The sequence below is a fragment of the Sceloporus undulatus genome, chromosome 4 (genome assembly GCF_019175285.1).
Source record: "Sceloporus undulatus isolate JIND9_A2432 ecotype Alabama chromosome 4, SceUnd_v1.1, whole genome shotgun sequence".
NCBI classification, from domain to species: domain Eukaryota; kingdom Metazoa; phylum Chordata; class Lepidosauria; order Squamata; family Phrynosomatidae; genus Sceloporus; species Sceloporus undulatus.
Window position 1 is genome coordinate 28,550,967 of NC_056525.1, and position 20,094 is coordinate 28,571,060.

Below are 20,094 nucleotides of genomic sequence, written 5' to 3' on the forward strand. Positions count from 1 at the left end.
GAAAATTTCGTAACCTGGGTATTTCGTATCCCGAGGTACCACTGTACTCCTAAAACGACTCTATCCAACTTCCATGCCTCTACTTCTGTTAGCTCTGAATGCTGTACCTGTTTAAATTACTATCATATGTTTGGTTGCACTCTTGCATATTTCTAAATAAAACCTTCTTTCATTCACTCAAAACGTGGAGTCCTCATTAGTTACTTTTGGTATACACATAGGTCAGAAGGGGTTCCTTCTGGGGGGGTCACCAGGTTGGGAATCCCCTCGCCTCCCTTCTCCCCGCGGGTGCTGGCGCTGGAGCAGGCATCGAGCGGGGAAAAGGGAAGGGGGCGGGGCTCCCTCATTTCCCTACTCCCTGCAAGTGCCCGCGCTGGCACAGTCACTCACAAGGAGGAAGAGAATGGAGTCGAGGCCACCTCCTCCTCTCCCTTCCTTCCCGCGGGTGCAAGCACCCATGGGGAGGAAGGGACGGGGGTGGGTCCCTCCTCCTCTCCCTTCCTTCCTGCAGGTGCAAGCACCCACGGGGAAGAAGGGACGGGGTGGGTCCCTCCTCCTCTCCCTTCCAGTGGGTGCAAGCACCCATGAGGAGGAAGGGACGGGGTGGGTCCCTCCTCTTCTCCCTTCCTTCCTGCAGGTGCAAGCACCCACAGGGAGGAAGGGACGGGGTGGGTACCTCCTCCTCTCCCTTCCCGCTGGTGCAGCCAACTGCGGGGAGGAAGGGACGGGCGGGCCGCCTCCTCCTCTTCTCCCCGGGGCTGCCAGGCAACCGAGGGGAGAAGGGGACGGGACTGCAAGCCCCAGCGGGCTTTGCGACCAGAAGTCCCGCCCCTTTTCCCTTGGCGGCCTCCCTAATTGGTTGGGAGGCCGGGAAGGGGTGGGACTTCTGGCCACATAGCCTGCTGGGGCTTGTAGGCAGCCGAAAGTCCCACCCCTTCCCGGTCTCCCAACCAATCAGGGAGGCTGTGGGCGGGACTTTCTTCCCCAAAGGAGGTCGCGGCCCAACAAAGGTTGGGAACCGCTGACATAGGTGAAAATGATCCTAAAGTTACCCAGCTTCTGGCAAATGTCCTTTAAGCTGAAACAATACCCTAAACTTTAAAAAGATGCTGTTACAGTTGGTGAGAGGCCCCCAGCCCCCTCCCCACCTTTTTTGTGTAACACTAAAGACAGCATATCTCTGTATCACTACTTGAAAACACAAACATGTGAAGGTATTTGCCTTTGCGTCCTGCCTATCGGACATTGGTCAGCATGTGAATAAAATGCAGAATTAGGCTGTTCCATCATCTGATTCATCAGATATTTTTTCACGTTCTCCTTGAAAGTTTCCTGGGAATTATGGTAGTTGGTTGTCAAAGTGAGATTTCTGCAGCTACTGAAACCATTGTCTATGCCTTCGTGATTGTTAATTGATAGATGAACATCAAACTGATGTCAAGAGTGAAGTGTGGGTGAAGACAACTTAGCATCATTATGTCTGCTCCTCTAACAAGGGCACCTAACTGTCAACATGATGTGCTTCTGCCAGATTGTGCATTTGACAAAAGCTGTTGAAAATCAATATTTCTTTATTTCTCTTTATTTTGTATAGCTTAACCAAATCCTTCAAACAACTTGTTCAAAATGAGCAAGAGGGAGAGCAGGCAAAACCATGAAAAAAGGGGGAAAAACTATGTGTATGTGTGTGCATATGGTGTGTGTGTGTGTGCGTGAGAGAGAGAGAGAGAGAGAGAGAGAGAGAAATGATAGTGATGATGAATTAATGAAGTCAATAAACTTTAACTTGGAACAGGCTGGATTTTGTAATATTATTAATATTTTTTTAAAAAAAAATCTGTAGGTTTAAACTGCATTTGATCCAGCAATAAAAAAAATGAGGCTATGAAAAAAGGTCTCTAAAAGGTCCGTACTTGTCTTGAAAACACTTACTGATCTTTCAAAATGATCAAAGCATGTTGACCTTCTTCAGAGCTTGGATAAATTGCTTTGTGGATACACATTCCCAGAATTCCTCAGCTAGCATAGCCACTCATCTAAAAAATAACTTTTCCAAGCTCTGGTCTAGGAATGAATAAGTAGGATCAAACTCAGCCAGATTTAGTTCTCAAATATGGGAGCCATTTGCCAACCCTTCAGAACAGCATAGCAGGATCAAGCACCAGAATTTCAAGTGTGGGGCTGTGCAGATGAAGAGGAATATCTAAGGTGATGGGAACAGGCTTTGTTTTGAAAGTATAAACTGATGGTGGGGGAGAATTGGGTCTACCATATGGCTCAGGTTGGTCAAATTCATCCCTTTCCACTGCACCTGTGTTGATGAACTGCTGTGATGAAAATTAAAAGGCTTTCTAGGAAGACTGCTTTCCACCTTGATGTTGGCTGATGGCATGCATATCCTGGGTGTGTATCATGTGCATTTTTTCCCCTGGAGATTGCCCACACATGCACAATGCTTCCTAAAAGTCCTGTCTGTATACCATTCCACTCTTCTTAGTGACATGCAGTCTGTGAGTAATTAATGAGTGTACAGTACAGATGTTCTGCTTTACCAAACTTTTGCAGAATGTAGATAATTACACTATTAAAGCAGTAGCAGAATAAAACAAACAATTTCTGCATATGCTATTTTTTACCATGTATTTGGCTTGGAGAATTAGCTTGTGTGTGTGTCTGGGGGGGTATAACTTAGCTCAGAAAATAGATTTTTCTCATCTCACCTTTTTTTAAATTCAGAAAATACTCCAGTCTGATTATGGCTATATTGATTAGTAGTATTCACTCTGTTTCAGCTTCCTTTCTGGAAATATAGACTGAGGCCTCTGTGCAGTGGTTTTGTCATTAGGTCACAGAACTAAAAGCTATCAAAACTAAATATAAAAAGCAAATAAGAGTATTGGAAGAACGTGAAACATTCCAGACAGGCTAAAAATGTCAAATTTTAAACACCCTGTTATATACCAAGAGGAAATGAACAAGTTTAGTAAGGCTTTATTGAAAGGATCTTTTATCCAAATGTGGCTGGTAATAAAATATTATGAGTCTGAAAAAGATGATTTAATTGTAAGTTGACACAACCTATGCTGTTTGCCATGTCACTGTCTATTATTGCCAGTTTCCACAGTCTTTCTATAATTTCCTTCCAGCAAACAAGTGTAACTGTTTCTTTGCTCTGGTGTCTGCTACTTACCTATTATTGTCTTTTGTAAATCCATTCTGGTGACCTGTTCTTAGCTCTCACAGCACCCCCCTTGAACTGTCTGCCACTTGAAATAATGGTGGGCAGATGAAACCTCAATATAAGTTTAGGCCCACGTTCAGTTTTACTCAATCCTTCCCACCTCAAAAATTATTACCATCCTTTGGTATCCAAACTCAGCCCTTGACAGCTCCCTATCAAAGGCCGAGAAAGATAACCAGTTACATTATTTATTATTATTAACCTTTATTTATAAAGCGCTGTAAATTTACACAGCGCTGTACATGCAATCTTTTTAATTGGACGGTTCCCTGTCCTCAGGCTTACAATCTAGAAAGACATGACACAAAAGGAGAAGGGAGTGGTGGTGGGGAAGGGGCCTTTCTATTAGGATAATACATACAAAATACATAGCAATACAGGAAATGATTCAATAAACAGACAACAAAAGAGCATCAAATAGCAAGTGACAATTACGCAATGCCTGGGAACGCTTCTCTGAACAAGATGGTCTTCAGTTACAGACTCTGTTCAAGTTGTGATCATTCTATACTTACCTCTCCTGTTGATGCTTACTTTCTGTACACAACAACTTGTGTCTTTGTCTTGATATTATTAATCTTTCTAGCCAAGCTTTTTGCTAAAGGTGGTTTCTAAGTTTTTAAATCAACACCAATGAGGGTAGAAAATGTAGCACTTCAAATGTTAACGACAACATCCATCACTCACCATTAGCTGTGCTGGCTTTTCTTTGAGGGTGATTTTGAGGATGAATGGAGCATACAGTTTGTTGTTGTGTGCCTTCAAGTCATTTCTGACTTATGTCAAACCTATCATGGGGGTTTCTTGGCAAGATTTGTTCAGAGTTGGTTTGCCTTTGCTTTCCTCTGAGGCTGAGAGAGTCTGACTTGTCTATGGTCACCTAGTGAGTCTCCATATAAATATAAAGTGGGCAGGGGGAGGCTAATCTAAGAGACTCAAAAGGAAGAACTTACAGAACTTTAAGCATTTGGGAGTGAAATTGTCAAACCACTAAGGTTTCCAAGTTGAATGGTCTTCTCTTTCAGTGGTCTGAAATTAATTGGTGGTCTTGAGCTCAATATATCTCCCCCCCCTCCCAATATCTGCTTGCAACTTGACCCTGAGTCCCTCAGTTCCTTGGTTTTTCTGTAATTCAGGGGTAGGGAAGTGCAAGGAGCAATTGACAAGGGAATCAGACATGGATGCATTTTATCGGTTTAACTTGTACAGTATGATGAACATATCTTATGTACAGCAGGATTAGGCTCAAGAGGAAGGCAATTTGAAAACTGGAGGAGGGAATAGCAACAATTCAAGTTATGCAGGTGACCTCAAACTACTAGCAAAAAATAGCAAAGACCTGGAATGTTTCCTGAAGAAAGTCAAGGAAGAAAGTGCAAAAACAGGTTGAACATTAAGAAAACAACAATAATGATTACAGCTGATTTACATAACTTTAAAGCATGCAATGAAGACATTGAAACAGTTCAAGATTTTCCATATCTTGACTCGGTTATTAATCAGAATGGAGACTGCAGTCAAGAAATCACTAGAAGACTAGGACTTGGAAGGACAGTTCTGAATGAACTAGACAAGAAACTGAAGTGTCAAGATGTATAATTGAATGGTGAAGTTAGGATTGCCCATGCTATTCTATTACTCATTTCTATGTATGGTTGTGAAAGCTGGACACTGAAGAAAGCTGATAGGAAAAAAATCAACTCATTTGACATGTGGTACTGGAGAAGGTCTCTGAGAATACCATGGACTCCTAAAAAGACCAATGGAAGAGTCTTAGAGCAAATCAGTCCTGAATTCTCCCTAGAAGCCAAGATGATTAAGCTGAGGTTGTTGTATCTTTTCTATTTCATGAACAGAAAGAACTCACTAAAAAGACTGTAATGCTTGGTAAAGCTGAGGGCAATAGGAAAAGAGGAAGGTCACATTTCCAGATCGACCGACTCAATCAAGAAAGCCACAGCCCTGAGTATGCAAGACCTGAACAGGGCTGTTGATGAGAGGGTGACTTGGAAGTCTCTCATTCATAGAGTTGCCATAAATCAGACAAACTGATGGCAGTTAATAACAACCACTTCTTGTTCTGTTGCTGTTTTGGATGACTTTTAATCCCCAAATGCCCTGCAGTCCTGTGCAAATTGTATTCTCTGTTACCTATAATAGCAATTGTGATTATAATACACCTTCAATTTTTCCCACCACTTATTTTCACAATTTTTTTTCTAGGAACTCGCCAAGAGAACACCCACTAAGCACCCAGATTACCAAGCAGTCCAGAATGCTTTACAGGCAATGAAAACAGTGTGCACCAATATCAATGAGACCAAGAGGCAGATGGAGAAGCTGGAGGCCCTTGAGCAGCTACAGTCTCATATTGAAGGCTGGGAGGTATGGTAGTTGGTGGAATAATTTATTCAATCTACAATCCTGGGTGGCAACTTTTTGCAAATGACATATCACATACACCATGTGCATACAGTATACATACATCCAGTTGTGTGTGTATTTGTGGTATTTTTACACTGCTTAATAACCAAAGCTCTCTGGGGATTTCATAAAATAAGCTCATTTGCTCTTTGCAGTAGTTCTCCAGGTTTTTTTTGGTAATACTGAAATTTTAGCAGAAATTAACTGAACTCCTTGAGCAATTTGTTTATAGAGTTCAGTAGCGTCACACAATCCTACAAATATAGTATTTGAAATGGGTCTAATTTTGAAAGAAGTCAGGAAGACATTTTAAACAAAAGAAGAAAGAAATCAAAAGGTACTCAAAGGTTACATCTGATTTCCTTAAGTCTCTGTACTAATAATGTACTGGGGTTGCAAAATAATTATTTTTTAAAGCAGACTAATTATTGTGCTAAAATTCTGGTGGTTAAGAAAACTATTGAGAATGGTACTAATCCCCATAAAATTTAAGGAAAGATTATGTTTCCTTAATACTGTATCTCTTTGCCCATTTAAAATCAGTTGCTTTTGGGAGACTATTAAGGTATCATTTGTGTCAGCACTCTATGGACTGATATAACAAAGGAATCGCACACAAAATGGAATTTATTCCATACATAATGGAACAATTTTAGAAATTTGGGACAAATTTTAAACAAATCAAATTTGGTTGTATCCTTGGCCTATTACAGACTGCCAAAATAAAGCTGCTTTGGGTCTCTTTGGAGGTATGCTGTTTAAATGATGCATGAGTCCTAAGAGTCTGGAGGTCGCGCCAAAGCCACACTCCATTCCTAAGCACTGGAGTGCAGCTTTGGTGCAGCTTCCGGATTCTTAGGATGCGTGCATAATTTAAACAGCATACCTCCAAAGAGACCCGAAGCAGCTTTATTTTGGCAGTCTGTAACAGGCCCTTGTTAGTTAACTGATTCATTAAAACTCATTTAGGAAACAACAGAATTTGCCTCCAGTATCAGAAGCAATCTGACTTTGTTTATCAGTTGTAGAGTAATGTTTTAGATAGGGAGTGCAGTTATCTTTATATCCTGCTTGTGGAATTTTCATAAGCATCTGTTTGGCTGCTGTACAGACAAGATTTGGATGTGCTTCTGATCTGATGTAGCATAGCTCTTATGTTCTTGCATTCTTTACTACTTTTTTAAATTGAGTGACAGGCTATTTAATAATAGAGCTTGCAATTTTTCAACTGTCAGTGGAGTTTGGCATGTGTAGCAGAGACCATTGGATGAACAAAAGTAGAAGCTTCAGGGAATTTGTACATTTTAAAAAACTTACCCTGTGCTGCTGTCATTGCTAAATAACTTTATTGCTGTATTGGTGCTGGAAGAATGATGGGCCAGAGAGTTAAAATGATGGTTGCCAACTGAGGATTCCTCAGCTGAATGCATTTTTCAGGAGGTCATATAAACTTCCTCATATTCAGACTATTGGGTGTGCTCCACAACTCTGTATTGTTTTGTATAAATTATGCTTGTTCATTTGTTCCCTTCAAGGATGTTTTTGGCATCCAGTTGGAGCAGCCCAGATATCCAGATGTGTGTGTTTGTGTGGATACAAACCTAGGCAGATGAAACTCAGATATAATGTTTTGCATGACAAGATCCGTTAAAAAAAACACCATGCCCAATTAAACATGATGTGAGGATTTATTGGGTTGTGCTGGATTGTACCCAAGTCTCAAGTGAACACTTTGCCATCATATTTATGGTGGTTGGTGGTCTAGTCTTAATTTTTAAAAGAGTTTAAAAGGCCTTACATCAAGTATTCTGGGAATGAGAACATTTTCTGATATGTTTATCAGTCTTGCTTAAAAAAAGAAAAAAAGCTGCCCATTGTGATCTATTCTATTACTTGCTGAGCTCAAAAAGTAAAGGCAGCATTCTTTCAGTATTAAATGTAAATCCCCCAAATGTTCTCTGTTTTAGGAGATTATGTTGGGTCAGCGCTATTTTGAAATTGTTGGAATGAGCACCAGCAGACGTAGGAGTGTAGGGGCGAGGGCCCTTTACATATTACCATTAGGTTATACTGGTTGCTCTGCTTTAAAGAAAAATAAACATCTCCACAAAATTATCGGCAATATACATAAGCATCTATGCTACCCTTCAGTTTGACCATCATATTATGCTGGTCTTGTCTTGTTCCTTTCTTTTCTTTTTCCTCTAATCTGTTCTGTTTCCCATTCTACTTTCACATCTGTTTCATTTCAAACATGACCAAATATCTGAACGGACACATTTACCACCTGATTTGCTAAGGGTTTTGTGGCAGCCTTTTTCTTAACATTCACATTGTGCTTTTTTGTGGGGTGCCAAGGTGTCCTATTAGAGCACTATACACCAATTATCATGCTTTTTATAAGCTTGAACAAGGAGGTATCCAGTAACCCTCTTACATAAGTGAAGTGATGGATTGGTTTGTCTAGTTATCTAGTTAGCACCTAGATGCACCTCTGCCCACCACCAAGATGATCACTGATTGGCTATTCAGTGCGCTGGGAAGCTCAAAGAATCATCAGCAGTGGCTGTGCTTCAAAGTGGAAGGTCTCAAGTGCAGTGCCTCAGGATTTTCTGTCCTAGAGCCACTGTTCTTCAGTATTTTTATCAATGACTAGCTGTACCCGGCCACGCATTGCTGTGGCTCAGTCTGGTTAAATGGAAAAGAAGGAAAAGAGAAAGTACACGTTTCTGAAATATTTAATTTCACAATGCTTGTGGGTATACAATATTTTTGTTTTGTTGTTCCATTGTCTGTGTAGATATAAAGATTGTCTGGTTGCCGACTCTAGAACACGCAATATGTAATTGTCAAAAGGACCTTGATAAACTAAGTGATTGGGTAGAAATTTAATAAAATGAAATTTAGTTGGGACAAATGAAAATTTCTATATTTAGGCTGCAAAAAACAAAAGCACAGGGATAGGATGGGGGATGCTTGGCTCAACAGTACTACATGAGAAAAGGAACTTGGGATTATTGTTGATCAGAAATTGAATATGAGACAGCAGTGTGATACTGCAGCAAAGAAGTTTATTTTAGCCTGCATTAGTAAAAGCATATTTTGAAGTTGCAGGAAGTAATAGTCTCACTATATTCTGGTTAGTCCTCATCTGTAATACTGTATTCACTTCTGGATGACTCATTTTAAGAAAGATATACACAAGTTGGAGCAATGAGGATAATAAGTTGTATGGAGTACAAAACATATGAGGAAAGGTTGAAGGAGTTGGGCAGGTTCACCTTGGTTCTCTTCTGCTCCAGGGATTAGGACCAAGTCTAATTGTTTGAAGTTGCAAGAGGCTTTTTAACAGTAAGAGCAGTTTGGCAACAGAACCAGTTGTTTATACAAGTGGTATAGTCTTCTTCTATAGCCAATCAGTGATATCTTCAAAAACACCTGTTGAGAGTGTTTTAACTGGAGGTCCTGCACAGAGAAGGTGGTTGGATTTGTTGGTCCATGAAGCCACTTCCAGTTTAATGATTCTATGATTCTGCTCCACTGCTGATGGGTTAGTTGCCCCTATTGTCTGTGTGAATTGGTGAGAGACCTTGTAGCTTAATGACAATTACAGTTGGCCCCCTGTTTCCGTGGGGGATCTGTTCCGGAACCAAACACCCTCTCGTGCAAAAATGGAGACTTGTGTATATTCAAGTCCCCATAGGCTTGAATTGGGCATGTGCCCATGAGCATGCGCAAGGTACGTGCTGTGGGGTCATCCCCCATTGAATATAATGGATGTTACCTCTTAGTGAATATTCAAGACTGTGGACCTTAAGTCCACAAGAAAGGAGGGGCAACTGTACTGCAATATAGTATGAAGCAGAATTGTGTGTCCAGAATGACGTAGCGGAAAAACTATATTTCAATCTCAACCTCTCTTCTACTATATGGAAATTATACTTACTTTAGAGAATTTGTTGGAGTAAGGATTCTTGGGATAAAATATGTTGTATGCGAAACACAACATTCATGCTAAGTATTTTTGTTTTTGTTGCCGCCCAGTCTGCACCCTAAAGCTTCTGCAGATGTGTAGAGGAAATGGAAAGGAAGTTATTTTGCTGATAGTGTGCATTTCACAATCCTCAGTTCTCCCCTCTCCCACAATAAGACATCAGTAGGTCAAATTATCTAATCCACTTCCTTAGTCTGGTTTGTGCTGCAGATAAAAGGAAGTTACAGTTAACATCTCCCTCTCAACCACATTACAAAATAACAAACATAAATGGAATATTGCTTCAGGTTTCTGCCCTTAGGAAACTTTGCTAAATGTACAATTATAAAACTGCATTGTTCACACTATGGAAATGTCTTATATGGGTTACTGCAGTGTAGGGTTTATTTGTAAAGTCTATATGTAAAGTTGTGTTTGATATGATATGAAAATTTCAGTTAGTTCAGAACAGTGTGTCTAAGCAGAAACACTGACTGTAGCTTGTTAGAGGGCAAATTAATAAAACTGTGATTTTGTTTTCTAGGGATCTAACTTGACAGACATCAGCAGCCAGCTCCTTCTCCAAGGTACCTTGTTAAAAATTTCAGCAGGAAATATCCAGGAGAGAACATTCTTTCTTTTTGATAACCTTCTCGTCTATTGCAAGAGGAAATCCAGGTGAGCGTACCTGCCTTTGTCACTTCCTAATAAATGCATTCCTTGAAAATAAGTATAGTGCGCCCGTGTCATACGTGGGTGCGATATACCCGGTTTTCGGCATACACTGAAAGCCATGCTGGAAGAAGCCTTGGTGTGCCCTGGAAGGGATAATGGTGTGCACACCATTATTTTTAATGGGGCTCGAGCATACGTAGAATTCCCCTTATGTGTGTGTGTGTGTGGGGGGGGGGGGGGCAGAACGAATCCCCATGTAAGGGAAGGGCCCACTGCAATCTTATTTCCTTTTTTGGATTAAGGAGAGAGGGGATCCCTAATGACAACTCCTTTTAAAGAGATTCCCCCTTACACTTTGAGAACCTGGGGTGTAGACACTGAGCATTATTAATAGAGAAACTGCTCTGGCATGAACCATCCCCAAAGTGTTGGACTACAGAACCCATCAGTGGGGCCAGTGGGAGTTGTGATCCATAATCTCTGGAAGGTGCTGTATTGAAGAAATTTGGATCATATTGCCAGGTATGAGTACAGTGTAGAAACACCATTATGTTGGAATTGAGATTCACAATACAAATATTCTTAGAACTGTATATACTCATGTGTAAGTCTAGAAATTTAAGTTAAAAATTGACCCCAAAAACCTGAGGCAACTTATCCATGGGTCAATGTAAGTATTGTACTTTAAATCTCTCACTCACTCACTCACTCACTCACACACACCCATCTCCTGGTGAAAGACAAGAATTTAATCTGCCCTGGAAACTCAGCCCCCCTTCTACTCTCTCATCCATCCAGCCTTTAGTACAAGCACAAATAGTTATCCCTGCTGGAATTTTGTAAGTTCTTTGGCATTCTTTTCCTTTGCTTCATTCTTTACATCCTTCATTATGTGACCCTAGGTTTTACCCTTGACTTATCCATGGGTCATATCAAAATCCATAATTTTGGCCCCTAAACTTGCCTTCGACTTATACATGAGGTCGACTTATAGTCAAGTATATACCATAGGTTTATAAATTTATAAGTTTGAAATTGGGCACATTGCCATTGACAGTTTTGAAGTTTCTCAAGGAATGTGTGCATGTTAACTGCCCTGACTCATGTCAACTCTCTGGATGAGAATCTCCATGACCGCCTATCCTCCACTGCTCTGCTTACGTCCTGTAAATTCATGCATGTGACTTTCCGGATTGAGTCTATCCATCTGGCATGTGATCTTCCTCTTTTTCTCCTGTCCTCTACTTTCCCTAGCATTATTTTATTTTTTAATGAGTCATGCCTTCTCATGATGTTGTCAGAGTATGATCATAATTTCATTATCTTGGCTTCCTGGGAGTATTCAGGCTTGAACTGATCAAGGACGCATTTGTTTGTCTTTTTGGCTATCCACAGTATCCTCAGTACTCTTCTGCAGTACCACATCTTGGTTTTCTTTCTGTTGGCTTTCCTCACTATCCAACTCTCACCTCTATACATGGTGATAGAGAATACAATGGCTTGGATGGCTCTGACTCTAGTGCTCTGTTGTTCATCAGCTCTGGAGGGTGCAGTAGTTGTATACTGCATACCACTCATCAAAACAAGACCATCTCCCCTTTCCTAATAAATCTTGAATTCATCCTAGCACTTCTTTCATTTTTTCATGAAATGTCAGTTTTAATAATTAATTACTTTACACTTCTAGTTCAACCAATTAGTTGGTGATGTTGTTATGATTTTATTAAGGAAACAAAATACTTACCTGCTTTTGCTGTTTAAAAATCTGAATACAACAAAACCATTGGTTAAAAAGAAAAGAAAATCTTGTTGTCTGCTCAGGACCTGCATCAGAGCACGAACCAGCCATTGAACCTTGTGGTATTCATCTTGTACCATTGAGTATGGCTACCCCAGTTACTTTAGTAAAAGTATCTAAAATAGTGGTTCCCAAACTTTGGTCCTCCAGATGTTTTGGACTTCAGGTCCCAGAACTCCTGATTGTTGGCCAAGATGATGAGGGCTTCTGGGAGGTGAAGTCCAAAACACCTAGAGGACTAAAGTCTGGGAACCAGTGATCTAAAATTTACAGTTACTGTGCAAAGGTGGTGAGATTATCCATCGTCATTTTACAATCATCATTTAGCTGAAATTTTAGTAATAAATCAACAAATCTGAGTTTTATTTTAGGTAATACATTATTGATAAAATGAATTAATTAATGGTTCCCAGGCTTCAGTTCTGAGCATTTCTATACTCTCTTCTTCCTTTGTCTTTTATTCCCCCCCCCCCTTTTATTGAACTCTGTTAGTAGCGTGGATTACTACAGCCTGTCCCTTCTGCAGGCAGTTTTCCCAGAACACTAAGTTTTAGGAAACAAAATGTTCTACTGCCTTTTGAGAGAGCTTTCTTGTTTGTACAGAGTAGGCTTCAGTGAGCAAGTGTTTGATAATTTGGCCTGGAGTTTAGTAAATCAGCTTGGCTGCTTTCAATTCCCTGAAGAATCTGTGTTTATATTTTACTAATAACTGTAACAAGCACAGTCCAAATCTCCAGAATCTGCTTTTCATTAAAAACAACAACATTAGAGGAGTTTGTGTCGCATTGCCTAATATTAAAGGATATATTTAGATGTGGCAAAACTGCTATAATTGTGGATAGTTTATCTGTCTGTTTGCTCTTTAAATTCTTATCCAAAATGTAGTAAGTTTCTGACTAGCTGCAGGCCTCAGCAAGTGACACACTAATGGAATACAGCACTAACGGGAGACTGTGTTTTTAGCAGTACCTACCACAGCTATTGGCTAAATGGAGTACTCTTACCTCTGGCTGTAGCTTGGAATAGCATCTGTCTGTCTGTCTGTCTGTCTGTCTGTCTGTCTGTCTATCTATCTATCTATCTATCTAGTCTCAGATTCAATTTCTCTCATCTCAAGATAGCAGGAAGAACTTATATCTGAAATCTTGGAGAGCTGTTCGGTGACATCAGCACCAGGCTAGATGGACCAATGGTCTAAACCAGTGTAAAGCAGCTTCCTCTATTCTGTCCTGATATAGCATGTTCCATTGATTAGCCTTTAGGAGCTACTTGCTTGAATAATCACAAATGTCTATCCAAAAGAAAATTTAACATCTTGATAATTTCAAGCCATGGTTTTATGATGGGCTATCCGTTTTGGTTGGCAACTGCTCTTGTGAAGTCTACCACTATCTCTCTGCTATTTGTATTTCATTAAAATTTTCTGCTGTGATGAAATATTAATGAGTAGAGCAGGAAAATATTACTTCAGAAAACCATTATTATTTATTTTTGTAAATTTGTAAACCATCTAGTGGAAAACAACCCTGGGGTGTGGGGAAAGGTGTATTCCAAAATAAAAAATGTAGATACAAATGTAATAAAACATAATATAAAATGACAGTAGATATTGAGGAAGCAGAAGTTACAACAACTCAGTAAGAGTAAACAGAAACCATAGAACACTGATGAATTTGTTGCGCCTTGAAGTCATTTCCGACTCATAGTGACCTTAAATTGAACCTGTCACAAGGTTTTCCCAGAAAGATTCATTCAGAGGAGATTTGCCATCACCTTCCTCTAAAGAAGTGAGATGGCCACTCAGTGGCTTTCTATGGCTGAACAATGATTTAAACCCTTGCTTAATGGTGTTCTAGTCCAATAGGCCACTAGCTCACACTAATGAATACCTGTAGTAATATATGCTGCAGTGCCTTGGTGAATGTGGATGGGGAGGTCTTCTGTCAGCACTGAAATGACATCCAGGGGCTAAATCCATCTGAAGCATCAACTAGAGTAGAGCTTTTGAATTAATGGGAACTTGATAATTTGCAAACATAAGCCCAGGACAAATGGGCTAAAAGCGGCATGCATCCGCTGATTCTAGGGTTCTGGAGCACATGGCAATTGCACGCTCCAGAACCCTAACATGTCACGGTGGCGGCCTAATAGTGGCCTCCCGTCCACATGGGGCCCCCTATCTTGATGTAAGCGACGCACAGCATATAGATGTTGCTGCGCGTTGCTTACGTCACAAGTGTGCCAGTGGCACACTAGTGACATGCACACACCGTCCTAAAAAGAACCAGTTTTTTCCGCAGGGACTCTGGGCAGTTTGGCTGCTGTGGCGTCCCTCCACAGGCAAACAGGCTGCCATCAGCCTGCTCTTTTGGGGCGGTTTGTACCGAGCCATAGTTTCCTTGGCTCTGGAGCATATGCACATTGACTTGGGTTGATAGGGAGCTTTTGATTTACTGCTTTTAAATCAGGTGTCAAAATGTCTCAGGCCAGCTCTGGAAAAAAAAAAACTGTATAGTTCGCAAATTTTTGCTCCAAATATTTTACAAGTTTAAGATGGGCCACTTCATACTGCTTAATAATAGGATTTGGCTGCTGCCTATACCGTTCTGCCTATGTTATAACATCGCCAATGAAATTTATTGTGAAAATGATAAAATTTAATAGAACCCTCCCATCACATTTTTGGATATTAAATGGATTATATGGAGAGAGACAAAATGGAAGTGGAAATCTAGCCAAGTTGGCATGGTCCAGTGCAGGATGGGGACACTGAAATTCTGTCAAGTAGGTACAATACATGTCTGTGCTCAGTGAAACTAACTTTCCAGAGTTTTAATCAGAGATCATTTAGTATAATGTGCAGCCAACTGATCCTTTTCATAACTAGATGCCAAAAACTAAATCTAGGATGTTCTGCGTACAAAGCAAGTTCTCTGCCATTCAGTTGAGGTAAATTCAGTAGCAGACTTTGGAGATAAGAAGGGCAAATCTTCACCTGAAGTGTTGGGGTTGGGGTGTCTCATCTTGCTTGGTCTACAGGCTACCATAGCTAAAGAAGTATTTTAGGAAGTGAAATTGTTGTATGCAACTCAAAACTAGCAACAGAATAAAATTTCTACTGACATAGTTTTGAACAGAAGCTTCATGTACCATGTGGGAATTGATAATTTGTAATTGTTTGCATACCTGCAAACAGCAAGGGATAACTTGAATTGGCATATGGGGTTTGACAAGACCTATTGTTCCTCATGTCAGATACATTTAAACACAACTGGTTTGAAGTCAAACAGATGTACAGTACTATTTATCTTCTTCATTTTGAAGATGTGTTGCTGATATTATTAATGAGTCAGTTCCAGCATTACAGTACTTGTTTAAAACAAAAATGCATGCAGCAATAACTGCTCATTTGGAACTGCACATAAATTAGTCTAAGAAACAGAATGTTTGTATAGGAAGAACACTACAAAACACACAAATAACCTTAAAATATTAAACGATGTGTTTATTCTAGTTGTTAATCTCAAAATCTAGGGAATGTATGGTGTGTATATATTAATGTGTATTTGTGGGGAATGAGCTATCACAAATTATATTAAACATCTGATAACTTCAATTTTTCTAATTGTAGAGTTGCTGGGAAAAAAGACTTCTAAGCGCACCAAGTCAATCAATGGATCCCTCTATATCTTCAGGGGTCGAATTAACACAGAGGTTATGGAGGTTGAGAATGTAGAAGATGGGACGGGTAAGAAATCACTTTTTTTTTCTTCCAGCAGAAAGTACAGGCGGGCTCTTTTTGGATCAGTTCCCCGTCCCTTGTCTCTATAGGTGTATCTCATTACAGTACTTCTTAGAATCTCATCACATCTTAGAATTAAAAAGTGCCTTAGAAGTCATCCTATTCATACCCTGCTGATGCAAAACTTCCCATGACAGACGTCTAGCTAGCCTGTGTTTCGAAACCTCAAACAAGAGAGTCTACTATCTTCACAAGCAGTTTATTCCATTGTTGAACTGCTTGTTCTGTCATGAAGTTCTTTCTGATGTTTAGCTGAAATCTCATTTTCCCAAATTGAATCCATGGACTCTAGTCCTACCCTCTGGATCAGTAAATTTCCTCTATCATATACTGTATGTGGCAATCAATTAAACAGCTGAAAATACGATCTCTTAATACTCTCTTTTCCAGGCTAAACATACCAAGCCCCTCTTACTTTTTAAAATTCCCTTATAATATATATTTTTTCAGAAGCTTCTTAGCTGGTTTCCGTAAGACAGTGTTAATAGATTTTTTTAAAGCTAGGGCCAGCCTCCTTTGCTACTTGAATGGATAACATCCTGCCTCCCAATCTTCCCTAAAATATAACCTGTGCCTTGATTTGGCTCATTTTACTTTCAGCATTTGCTACTTCCTAGCATGGTGTAGTGATTTTAGTGTAGGACTTGGACTCTGGTGATTGGAGTTTGGTTGCATGCTCAGACATGGAAACCCACTGGGTTACTTTGGGTGAGGCACACACTCTAGGCTTCAGAAAAACCTGTGATGGGTTTGTCATTACATCTTGAAGGCATACAACAACTATAACAAAAGCTATATGTATAACAACTATAACAGAAACAACAGCTGCTTGATACTTTCAAGTTTTTTTTAGCTTAGTCTTTATTGGTTTTAACAGAAAAGCAAGTATTTAAAAACATTACAAATATTAGCTACAAAATTATATATCACCAAATTGTATAGTTGTCTATAACATACAAAAGATAAAATAAGTTTGCATTATTTTCTTCTTTCTCTTCTTTCTTTCTTTCTATAAGGCTTTTCTGATTTTGATCACCCTCAGATCAAGTCTGATAAGCAACATAAAGTTCTAAATAAATAGATAAATCATAAACGTACTTCCACTGTTTTGAAATACTCATTATCACAGCATGATTATATCGTCCTTTAATTCAAACTTATTGAAATCATACTTTCAAGTGTTACTCATTGTTGGGAAGGAAGGAAGGGATAGTGCCCCATTCACCTGGTTGAAAATTTTCACCAAAAATTATTCTCTCTATCAGTAGAAGGAGGTGATGGAAATGCTAAGATAAAGTCACCCCAAATTTCAGACTGATGACTACTTCTATTATCCACTATCCAGTCTGAGGAGTGGGTGGATGTCAGGACAGTGTTGGCAAGTGTCACAGTTATAGCTTCCTCTGTATGCTGCTGCTGCTGCAAATGACTTGTATTATTCACGGACAGTTGTGTCAACTAACTTCTATGTTAGTGCGATAATGATTCTTCTCTAGGTTTTAGTCCAGTTTTATAGGAGTTAGCCAAAGTGCTGAACTTGTCCTCATGGTTTCACTACCCCCACTAGAAGGGACCATTGCTTGTGGGGCTGGATTTGCCACACAGGCCACCAGTTGCTAGTTCCCTCTTTTAAGGCTTGGCACTTTTAAAAAAAGGAAAACCTTCAAAACATTCTGTGTATGTCACCAACAGAAAAAGCTCCCCAAATTTGCCTGAGAAAAGTTCTATGACTGACAATTTTTTTTACTGCTTTCCCATTTTTGTGTGTGGGTGCAAATATATTTTTTGAAAAAGAGTCCCAAGATGGAAAAAAAAATTGAAAATTTCATTAAAACTCTTATAATCTCGCCCAGTGGGAGAAAACCTCTGGAATAACTTATTTCTGTGTGCAACTGTGATCTTCAGGCTTTGACTCAATTGCCATTGATATTATTGGAGTGTGTTCTACCAAATTCTGGTATCTGGCAAGGCTAACTGAGCTTCTATAGCAGTTGAAACAGCTAATTCTGTTAATATAAAAGAGAACATTTTTAGTAGTACAGTCCAGGTGTGCTTTCTGGGTGAGTTTGTTTTTCAGGATATGCAATGACTGTCTTGGCTGTACTTTCGTGTTTTTGCAGCAGATTACCACAGCAATGGTTATCCAGTGACAAATGGGTGGAAAATACACAACACCGCCAAAAACAAATGGTTTGTCTGTATGGCCAAGACAGCAGAGGACAAACAGAAATGGTTGGATGCAATAATCAAGGAAAGGGAACAAAGAGAAAGTAAGTTCATGGTTGATATATTTTATGTGCTGAATGAATATCAAGACTGACTGTTTATGTGTCTCTGATAGTAGGTTTATCCACATAAGAAAGGAACGATTAGTCAGCTGAAGTGTCTGGTGGGACATTTTCAGTACGTAATGGCAAAAACAAGGAAGGGTTTAGGCAACTGTGAAATACTGTAGCTTGTTATTTTTCACTGCCTTGGACATTGCAGTACTCAAGAATCATTGTAGTTACAGGATTCATATACTCAGATTCTTTTTTACACTCAAATACATTTAAAAGTTCTGGATTTACTTATTAGGTTTGCAAGGCTATTGTTTATAAACATAATACATGAGGAAAAGAAGACCTAGTCTTTATAATAAGAATATAAATTTATTTGTATCCTGACCAATCATGGGGAATCCGGGCGACTAACAACAGTAAAAAGATACAATACAAAAAATTACAATAAGATACAAATTAACCCCTTCCCAATTCCCTGACCAATACAAAACAACAAAAACAATAAACAATATAAATAAGGTAGCAATCAAACAAAAAGCATAAACATTACAATCAAATAGCATTCATAAATAATCCCTTTCCCAGTCCCTCAACACAAATTCAAATCAAAACAATATTATACGAATTAAATGCAAAACATAACATAATACCTGGAGAGAAAATATCGGAATACAATATAACATAATTCAAATACCTTAGCATCAGTATAAAATACAATATGTCCCAATTACATTAGAAAATAACTATAACAAATTCAGAATTCATAAAAGGAGCCCAGGTGGAATAGGGTGCAAAAGCCCAGGTGGAACATGCCGGTCTCTGAGCCTCCCAAAGTCAGCTGTTGGTCTGCTCCCAGGGGGGCCAAGGCAGGGGAGGGGAGGCAGTTCCACAGTCTGTAGTCCTCCGAGGACGCTGCTGGGCTTGGAGTTCCAGGAAGAGCCACAGGTAGCCTATAAGCCTCCTGGGCTCCTCCTTCGCCGCGCAGCTGGCCCTGGTGTTACTGGGCAGGGGAGGCAGTTCCACAGTCAGTAGTCCTCTGAGGACGCTTTATACCAGGCATTGTTGCAGTCTCCTGAGTCGGTTTGCTCTGTTTCTTGCATCCATGTTGTGGAGGAGATGAATTTGAGGAAAATAATTTAAAACCAGCTAATGGAAAGGCATTGCTAGGGAAGAGTGTATAGTTTACATTTATAGAACCCTCCCCTCATGAAAATAGTTACAGAAATAAAAATCTAGGTAAACAGAAGAATCTAAGTTAAAGACAGGAAACCATTTCAGCAGGAATGGGCACACAGAGGAGAGTATGACTTGTCATTGGCAACATCACAGGGAATGCATGTTGAATCCAGTCCCCTAGCCTGACACTCTGTACCTTTCCATCCTCCCTACCAGCAATGTAGACTGGGGACAATGGAAATTGTGGCCCAACAGATCATATAGATAGCAGATTGGGAAAAGCTATAGAAAAATATGAATAGCTGTGGACATCTAGGGTGAGCAAGTTCCAAGGATCATTTTCCTGCCCTTAGGACTTGCAGAGGACCACAGTAACATGAAATAAATCTAACTCTCTACAAACAAAATTAAATGTCACCAGAAATCACTTATCCAGTTTTGTTTTTAAAAAATGTTATTTATAACTTTGAGATGATGCATAAGAATCTTTAAGACCATTCCATAGTAATGCATACAAAATAATGAACAACCAGTTCCCATTCCCACTCTGGAGGATCCATACATTCCCTCCCTCTGACCTGCTTGCCTCTCAGTCCTCCCCATCTGCTCTGGTCTCTTCTTCCACTGCTACTTTTCCACTCCCAGCTCCCCCTTTAATCTACCCAGTCTTCATATATTTGAACAATTCTATCAGTCAGTTCCGGCAAAACTGTGTGAACCATC

The 20,094-nt window shown here is 39.8% G+C and overlaps 1 protein-coding gene across 2 annotated transcripts in view; it reads left to right on the forward strand.

The window, feature by feature from the left end:
* Positions 1–20,094, forward strand: part of PREX1 (phosphatidylinositol-3,4,5-trisphosphate dependent Rac exchange factor 1) — a 323,175-nt gene that overhangs the window by 169,509 nt on the left and 133,572 nt on the right. Inside the window, exons 6-10 of one of the 2 annotated variants that reach the window (XM_042464631.1) lie at positions 5,465–5,626; positions 10,183–10,316; position 11,615; positions 15,745–15,859; positions 18,034–18,183. In XM_042464631.1, the coding sequence (XP_042320565.1) occupies positions 5,465–5,626; positions 10,183–10,316; position 11,615; positions 15,745–15,859; positions 18,034–18,183 (562 nt within the window). Of the gene's footprint in view, positions 1–5,464; positions 5,627–10,182; positions 10,317–11,614; positions 11,616–15,742; positions 15,860–18,033; positions 18,184–20,094 lie in introns of those variants that run through there. The other variant, XM_042464630.1, reaches the window with a different exon arrangement.